This window comes from Cystoisospora suis (genome assembly GCF_002600585.1).
Source record: "Cystoisospora suis strain Wien I chromosome Unknown contig_255, whole genome shotgun sequence".
NCBI classification, from domain to species: Eukaryota; Apicomplexa; class Conoidasida; order Eucoccidiorida; family Sarcocystidae; genus Cystoisospora; species Cystoisospora suis.
This window is the reverse complement of record NW_027153057.1, coordinates 1-9018: the sequence shown is the minus strand read 5'-3', so window position 1 is coordinate 9018 and position 9018 is coordinate 1. Positions and strand designations below refer to the sequence as shown.

Below are 9018 nucleotides of genomic sequence, written 5' to 3'. Positions count from 1 at the left end.
CGGGGCACTGGCGAACCCTTAGTTTTTAGTAGCGTCCGTTGTCGTGCGGCGGGCACTGCACCGACCAGCAGTTTTTACAACAGGCAGGCACCTTCTTGACTCACTTGCACCACCTAGCTTGCGTCCGACGGGGTACGTTAATGCAGCTGAGCAGACACCACCGGGTCGTGCGTCATGCCGAACCCCCGGTCGACAATAATTTCCTTCAGACTGCCTGCGCGGAGTCCAGTAGCATAGCAAGAGAAAGATAGCTGCGGGCTAGTGAATCCCGATGCTTTGAGAGTTCGGCGGAGCCCTCGCTGGCCCTCCGCCGTCTCCAGTGCCGTCTCGCTTTTATTCTTAAATGGCAAGCAGTTTGACTGGACAGAAAGAGCATCCCCCGCCGAGCTGGGTCACAACGTCATTTGCCCACTCAATGGGACGCTGCTGTCAGCAGGACAGCCTACACACGCCGCGGTCACGCTCTTCCCATATTACAAGCCTTTGCATCGATCCCATTCGGTGACTAGCGTACTAGATCAGGGCCCGATGACTACGCACGCAGTGTAAGCAGCAGACGCACCGATAGGTGACAAGAAGTTGAGCGATTAACAACTTTGAGGAGCTTCCCTGTCCTGTCTTCTCGTACATAAGATATCACCCGTCGTTCCTTGCCCTTCCTATCAAGCCCGGGGCCGCCAATACAAGGCGTAACCGCCTCGGTACATACTGCACCAAGCTCCCACTGGGTTGTTCGTGTATCTGGCTCCCGATGCGTTTGCTGGGCTATGAGGTACCACTGAGGAGAGGAGTTTCGTTACCCCCAGAAAGACGGGTGTCTCCGGTGTTACAACAGCCAGGAAGAAAGCGCCCCGGGGGCCAAATCTTGCTATGGCTCACGAACACCCAACGTCTTGGCTGTTCCCGCGTCTTCTCCGTTCTGCCCGCCAGCATGACAGCGTCTCAGTTTTGCCGAGATCAAGGAACCACGACCAGGGATTTCCGCCTACCGTCAGGTTTTCATGCATCAGCGAAAACCTGGCCGAGCGCACAGCCTCAGAGACGTTCTCACAGCACAGCCGTCCTCATTCGCGCCCAAGGGCGACGACTCCTACACTCTCCTAGCAGCCACATGCCGTTGCCGCCTCTCCCGCCGCGTGCGGCAGGATACAAGTGAAGCATCCTGAACGTCTCTTTCTCTCCAAAGCGGACTGCCAGCCCACGCCTCTGCCCTAACGTCTACATAAATCCACGGCGTGTGGACGCACTGTACAGAGCACAGGCAAAACAAGGTTTGAGCGGCCCCGCCCGGGGGGGTCTGCTCACTCGAGAGACGCGCCGCTTGTGGATGTGGCACTTCCCTCCGGAAGCGTGCTTCCGCTGCCCTCCTGTTCTCTTGGCTGCTACAAACGAGGAACAGCTGAAGTGCTAGTTCTTCCTAGTAAGTGGAGGGGCTCAGGCACAGTACAGTCAACCAGTTGGGACCACTAGTTCAGGGATATCTGGGTCGCAGTGCCACTCTCCTCCATTGCAGTAGCGCCGGCTTCTCATACCCTGTACCCCCAAACCTGTGGACTGCGAGAACTGTCGCTCGTGCGCCGCTGTAAACTGCTTCGTTCGTACCCGAGTTTGATCTTGGTAACGTGTTTCAACCGGTTTCCTCGCACTCGGAAGTCGGAAAGTCAGTCTCTTGAACCTTTTCGTGCCAGAAGCGCCGGTCCGTGTGCTATGAGCGTACTTTTCTGAGCCGTTGGTGCGCCGAGTTAATTTGGACCGTTGTCGGTGTTGGAGGTCGTGGCGCTAAGGCCCAGTTCGGATCTGGTCGAAATTCAGTCCCGCTGGCGAGGGACTGACGGTAGAACGGCACAGCGTACGGCCTAACTGAGGTTCCTCCGGTAGACAGCCGCCAGCAGTCTCTCTGTGCCGCTTCTCCAGGTGGACACGGATCAGCGCGTCCAAGCAAACAGAGAACACAAAAACGGTGCTATTCTTCGGCATCGTGTACTACTTCTGCCAGCCAATTGGATGGAGGTGAACCCAGAATTGCCACCCCGCCAGCCGGCATCAGCAGTTCTCCGCGGAAGCGCGGATGCCGGAAACGAGCCACTGGGGAGCAGAGGCGACGCTGCTCTGGACACAGTTGTGGAAGACGCAGACAGGAAGCCAATAAAGGACAGCACACATGCCGCAGGTGAGGGCATGCCTGAACGACGGGTTGGCCCTGCGGAAGTGGGGATTGGAAGTCTTGCAGTATTGAATCTTCTCGGCACAGCTTACCGGGAATTCAGGGCGAGGGAAATTGTCTTTTACTCTCCCAAAAGAACAGTTCGCACTGTTGATCGACTCGACAAAAGTTTGGGTGTCCTTCGCGTGGGCATAGGGGTCTTCGCAGCACTGTGGATACTGGGGTGGCTCCGCCGGAAGCCTTGGAAACAGGGTAAGCGCGAACACAGTACTGATGGGGCGCGCTCACGGAAAGTCCAAGAGAACAAGCAACTCACTACGGGAAGCAAGGGGCGCTCGACTTATGGCAGAGTAACGGACAAGGAAGAGGAGGCTGCGCCACACAATGCAGATCAGGGCGTCTTGAACGTATCGGACCCTGAGGGGCCTCTGCCGCTACAGGATGTCCCTCTAGAAGAGAAAGAAGAATGGGGGAGTAACCGCAATAGGCTCCGCAGCATTCCTACAGGAACTTTCACACGGCAGAAAGAAGAGCAGAAAGAAAGAGGAGGCCGCGCGTGGCTCGGCGCGGCCATGGCTGCAGCGTTTCTGGCTTCTTTGGGGACTGTAGCCCGCCTCAGTCGAGAGAGACTCGCTCCTGTTCGTTTTCGAGGCGTGACGATGAGGGTCGATGGAGACTACATCAGCGGACGCCGGGTTTCTACACCTGGACAGGTCTTTGAGAAAAGCTTATGGGCCGTGTCAGCTAGTGTGGGCGCGGTAGCAGCTTTAAAGTTACTGCTGTCTCGGATCAGGCGGCAACGTAGTCGGACAGGAGAGAAATGATAGATGGTTCGTCAGGTGTGGTGGCAAGCAAATGTGCTTGTTTCCCGCTCTCGTCAGGAACAGCACGGAACCACAAGGTACAACTGGAACCCGAAGGCCATTGCTGCGGGGTAAATTTAGTGATTGTCGTGGTTTCTTCCCGTAGCACTCGATTGTTCTGCTCAGGTGTCAGCAGCAGAACCAAGCGTACTCTTGCGTCACATCGCTGACGTCTAATGTAGCATCTAGCTGTATCCAGACCGTACAAAAGGTTGCCGTCTGTGATTTCTTGCGGCTCCGGGAATCCGTCGGGGCATTGCTTTGTGTGGTGACTGCCACCTGATTCGAGGTGTGAAATGAGTACGAAGCTGTTTGTGAGGGTGTAGTACGAACGCGGCGGTGATACTCAGGCCGTTTTAACGACTGTTGTGTGCGGGGGACAGTCGCTGTATCACTGTAGTGGTATACCTCTTTTCCAGACAAGGGCCTCGTTTTCTTCCTCTCCAAGGGAAGAGGGCGGGGAAATTCCCTAGAAGAATTCTCCCCGGTCTCGGGTGGCATGCTATCCTGGTACTTCCCAGGTGCGGCAATCTCTCGGCTTTGAATTTCGAGGTTTGCTCTGAAGGACCAGCACTGTTCACTGATTTGAGACACTGAGGACCCAAACCTAACTGGGAGGTCTACAGGCAAGTTGTGAAGTGCTGTCCGGAGGGTACCCCGAGGCTAGCATTACAGAGAAAGCTCGCCGCCTAAATGAGAACTTGCTTTTCGGTCGGTTCTTGGGTCCGCCGCCTCATTCCAATGTTCTTGTAGAATGTGAAAAGAATGAACTGACACAGCCTTGACTTCGCCGCCATTGCCACTCGCCGGCGACACGCGCGCGTTTTGCGTACCCAGGCAGCGCATTTGGATGAGGCGTCAGAACTCAGGTTCTGGTGATTTGGGTTCTTGCGCACGCGTCTGTACACGCTCAGGGGAGTTTGTGAAAGCTTGTTCGTCAGTTCAAACCAAACCTTTGTGCGAGGCAATTTGGTTTTGCCATTCTTGAACAGTCGAGTTGAAGAAGCATGGAAAAGCAGCCGGGAAGATTTGTGGTGTATGGGTTATGTCGGACACTCGGAATGCTCAGGATGACTAGCTCTGCCCTCACGGCTGAGTTCTTCAGCAAATCGAAGATTCGAGACTCTTTGTTACCTGCACGCATGCCTACGAGATGTTGAACATCTACTCAGTGACTACCTCGTTATGGAGCAGCCGCGCCTTCTTGAACAGTGCCGACGCAGTCAATGGTGATGAGAAACCTACTCTGAGTTGCACTTCATCGAGACAGGTTCAATAAGTATTGCCCCCGGCAGCTGTCTACTGAGAGAGAAATCAAGGCGCCCCAGCTATCGGGGGACAGCCGGAACATGTCTCCTTTTCTACATCTGAAGTCATCTGGAAGACAAACATGTTTTAATCTTATTGCGGCCCTAATAACGGCACACTTCACGCCGATCCCCATAAGAAGACGCCGGTGTCGACATGCGAATTACAGATAAAATTCACTTTATGTTGCAACTGTGCCGACAAACACTTTGCTCCGGTAGACGAGACGAAGATCACTCTGTTTGAACTTGTGTGTGTACGTTACTACCGTGGGTGCACAGAAATCCCATCATCCGAATCGCGGAGGGCCTACCTCGAACCTCAAACGCTGGCCTCACCCGCCTCCCCCAAGCGAGACTCCACGGAAAAACGAAAGAGGCGTTACTATATGAAGTGCCTCCCCCGTGTTTGGCGCCGGGGTAGCTCTTGAAGATATCTTCAGAACCATACCGGAATTCATGCCAAGAAGTCCGGTCCCTGGCTTCGATGTACTTTGTTTCATCCCTTCGTGCTACCTCGAGACACGTCAGGTGAACCTCTCTTTCAATCAGTCGTTCCACATGCACTCTTTTACATGGGCTGTCAACCCACTCTACGTATACGACCCCACGCAAAACCAGGTGCCCAGACAGCTAGCAACAGTGTCCTCCGTAAGAACGGCGAAGAAGGGAAGTAGAAAAAGAAGAAAAGACAAAAGTATCTGCTGTAGATCACGGAGAAAAAGGAGGAGAAAAGCCAATAAATGACCAGATCTTCCGAGGAAAGTTTCACTTGACCAGTGTCATCTTTTCGCGCCAGCAACTGAAAAAAGAGCCTGTCTGCCCTACCTCAATGCTACACACTCGTAAACCAAGCGAGTCTTCTGTTTCCCCTATCGTCTCGTTCTGTGTGGGTCTGGTCTGTTACAGAGGTAGAGTTTTCCTTCCTCTCTTAGTAGCTTAGAGGCAGCAAAGAAAGAAGTCTTTGCTTGGTTTCAATCTTCATCACTTGATTCGAATTGGATCGAGTTGACAGTCATGGGTATCTCGCCACAGCCTTTCCAGCTTGCTCGCTTCTTCTTTGTTTTCTCATGGCGAAAGTCTCTCCCTCGTACTTTGCCTAAATCTTGAGCTGCCCTCACAGCAAAGGAGTCATCTTTCTTATTCCAGAAAGAATTGTCGCGTAAGTCTTGTTTTTTGATGGATTCTACCCATTTCTCGTCATCGATTCTCTTGAATCGATTCAATACCGCTGAAACAAAAAACACAAGAGAAAGGCATCAGAACCACAATACAAATAGATGAACCCAGGAAAGAAGCAAAGGAAGTACAGTAGTGAAGACAGGGAGGATCCTCCGACTGTTTGCCGTGTGCGTCTTCATGCTGAACCTTGAGGGAAACCTCAGCTCCTTCAAGGTGACATAGAAAAGGACTGGAGAGCACAGAGCTGCAACAAAAGAAGAGACTGCTGAGAGCTGTGGATGTGGCGATGAAGGGGAGGAGATTCAAAGGCAGTCCTCCTGCACTTTTTTCTCCTCGTCCTCTCTAGATCTTCACTACGATCTTTTAGTAGACGAATGAAGATTACGTCTTCATACAGTAAATATACACCCCGATCCACTTTACTTTACAAATAAGCCTGCTTTTGACACATGCATATATTCCTTCCTAGGCACACCCTTACGTGCTCATATACTGAAGCTGGATAGCTGAACCCCTCTCGCCATACCCTCCTTCTATGAGCCTTTTACGAAGCACACTGTCAGACAGACGTCTTCTCCTTTATTCTTTCGTCTTACATGACTGAGAATTGTTGCCTTTCTTTCCTCCACTTGAATGACTATTCACATTCTTCTTTTCCTTCTCCAAGTTTTCACATTCATCTCCATTATGAAGCTCCTCATGACCTGGAGGACTATCTCCCGTCTCATCGTTCTCTTCCTGTCCTTCTTCTGCTTGTACACCCGCACTTGTCCCATTGACAGCTTCTTCTTGTTCTTCGTTCTTCTGCTCTCTGTGCTTCTTCTTCTTTTTCTTCTTCATGCCATCGTCTCCTGTTCCATTCACACAGGGGACTTTCTCTGTATGTAGATACAGACATGGAAGGAGGGAGGAGATGAAACAAGCGTGCTTCGTTCTCTGTCTCGTCGTCATACACGACAATCATCTATGCCTTGACGCTCGTGTCTGCGCTATTCTCGATGATGTAACGGTCATTAAGAGTGAGTAAAGCAACTACTGATCTAAAGAGCATCAAGGACACAAAGCGAGATTCTTTCTTGTTGTTTTAAAGTATCAGAGATCTTTCTACAAGGAGATCTAAAACGACATGAATGCCACATGTCAGCCACAAATGAAAAGGTAAGTATAGATGTCCATCCTTCCCTAGGTGAAGTTATTCTTCCTCTTTCATGTGGAAGTGAGCGCGCCAAGAAAACGACACAGAAAAAAGGAAGGATCACGGACAATGCTCTACGGACGAATCCATACAGGAGAACAGGCCTCACCACATGCAGACAAAGGGTAGGAACAGGAGAAGCAAAGACACCTATGCCTGCAGTTGCTGTCCTACGTTGAATGTACACACATCAGGAGAGACATACAGTCACCACGCATATACCCGGCTAAGAAAGAAACAAGCAGATCTGACAGTGAGGATTGAAAAGAGATCTTACCATCAGCTGTACTCTCGTAGGAGGATTTTTCTTCTGTTTGTTCTTCTTCTTCCTTCTCCGCTCTCCTTCTTTTCCCCCCCTGAGCCTCCTCTGTTTCATCTGTACGCTCCTTTCTCTTTTTCTTTTTCCTGAGTTTTTCTTCGCGGGGTGGTTCTCTAGAGTCGTGCACACTGTTCGGCGCTTCTTCTTCTTCCGTAGATTCCTTGCAAGATGTCTGATGGCCGTCCTTTTGAGAACTTTCTCCTCCCTCAGAGTGACTTGGACAGGCGCTGTCTCGTGCCTCTCTCTTCTTCTTCTTCTCTGCCTTTGATTGAGCCAAATGGACAATCTCTGCTAACGACAGACCTGGAAAGAATTGTGTTTCGTCTTCCTCGCCATCAGGCAAAAGACCCTGAAAGAAAAGGAGAAGAGACGGGACGAAAGAGACACATGAAAGACTACTAGACACCGGAGAAGGAACGGCCGCAACACGTCCAGGTGTATCGACACCTCGTCCTCCTCCGAGGAAAGGAATCAACGGAGTCTTCATCAAGATTGTCCGGTCAAGGCAATCGGTACGAGCAAAACGTTCACACAAAGTGCGGTATAAATGAATCGATCTATACAGTCCATCCCATGTATGTATGTATCAATATGTATGTACGAATGTAAATATGCGTGAATGCATGTATTCGAATCGTTCACTCAGTTGGCTCCAAAGATGGCAGAATGAGAAAAATTAGTGTTCCCAAGAATCATGAGAAGTCGTAAGTTTTGTTTCTTATCGACTGCTTAGTTTTATACGCTTTATCATTGTGAGCTGCCGTGTCTTAACTCGATGTACGTACAGGTGTGGGGGGGCTCTTAAGCGCCACTGTTGTTCTTTTGTGGGAGCCTAGTGCATGTTTGCATGTCATGCTAAGGATTTTCATGGTGTATATACATAAGAAAATACATCTACATCTATCTCTCTATCTATATGAGCGGCACCAATCTGCGTCTTCTCGGAAAAAAGCCAGGAACAGGTACTTGGTGAGGTCCCTAAAGAAGAAGGAGATAGAAAGATGGAAAAGGCATAGTATATCCAGGTCTCTAGGTCAAGCTATCTTTTCCTCAGTCAAGATGAGAATGCGAATCTAGCAAACGTTCAGAAAAGAGAGAAAAAAAAGCAAGAGAGACGAAAACTTACCGCCTTGTTCGCTTCCTTAAGGATGGCTTTCACAGATTTACTAAAGTTTAAAGATGTCAGGAAGTCTGAAATTCTCATCAACAAGCCCCCAATAGGGACAGGGAGTTGTGTATCCATAGTGCCAGTACAAGGACCTAAGACGAGAAGAACTATTTTGCGTATTCGGAAATGTCTTCTCTGAGGAAATCCTGAGCGAAGAACGGGGAGATTGCTGAGCCGAAGGAAGATCTAAAGCTTCGAGAAAGGAAAGAAGTTGAAGAGAACTCTAGGTGTAAAGAGAAGAGAGCTATAAGACGGTGAGAAGCCACGAAACAGGAGAAGAAGCGAGACTGGAGTCACCGTGGCGGATGACGGGGGAGTCGATAAAGGCAGAGTTAGGTAGGAGAGGACAATGAAGAAAGAAGGGTTCACGAGAAGCTCGTGGGTCGGACTGACGAGAAGAGAATCAGTGGAGCTTCAGCAGAACGCTGGGATCAATTCAACATACGCAGAAGAGGAGATGAAACAGAAGGACAGCGAGCCGAGTAAGATCAGGAGATGTGAAATGGACAAGAGAAGACAGAAGAGAGGGAGAAGGGAGAACTTGTCAAAGAACTCTCGACGTCGCAGCCTTGTTAGTGTGTTGGGGGTGTTGAGAGAATCGAGAAGAGAAAAAGTCATCCAGCAAAACAAGAAGCAAAACAAGATCCCGGGAGTCATGGAAAGCCCTCAGCAGGAAAGAAATCTACCCTCAGATCTCCTCTTCATGCGCCCGGATCTGTTCTGTTGCTGGTGCCTGCATGCAATTGGCCGGCATCCTCACGGGTGAATCACTAAAGAACTTCCTTTCGTAGCCGAAAGAACTGCACATTTCGCTGTTCTT

General features: G+C 50.5%; 1 protein-coding gene across 1 annotated transcript; it reads right to left on the bottom strand.

Annotated features, from left to right (window-relative positions):
- Positions 1–4773: 4773 nt before the first annotated feature.
- CSUI_000638 (c-terminal domain-containing protein) lies at positions 4774–9013 on the bottom strand. Its single transcript, XM_068060871.1, has 4 exons — positions 8157–9013; positions 6989–7379; positions 6113–6394; positions 4774–5565 (listed from the first exon to the last, which is right to left on the bottom strand). The coding sequence occupies exons 1-4, from the start codon at positions 8271–8273 to the stop codon at positions 5309–5311; spliced, it is 1047 nt and encodes a 348-aa protein (XP_067927152.1). The 5' UTR covers positions 8274–9013; the 3' UTR covers positions 4774–5308.
- Positions 9014–9018: the final 5 nt, after the last annotated feature.

What these genes read in the sequence shown, in the direction of transcription:
- CSUI_000638 (XM_068060871.1), bottom strand. Translation starts at nt 8,273, where the DNA reads ATGGATACACAACTCCCTGTCCCTATTGGGGGCTTGTTGATGAGAATT. An exon ending in TTAAGGAAGCGAACAAGGCG is followed by an intron (nt 7,380 to 8,156) that starts GTAAGTTTTCGT and finishes CTTTTCTTTCAG; the next exon opens with GGTCTTTTGCCTGATGGCGA. An exon ending in AGGCAACAATTCTCAGTCAT is followed by an intron (nt 5,566 to 6,112) that starts GTAAGACGAAAG and finishes TTTTTGTTTCAG; the next exon opens with CGGTATTGAATCGATTCAAG.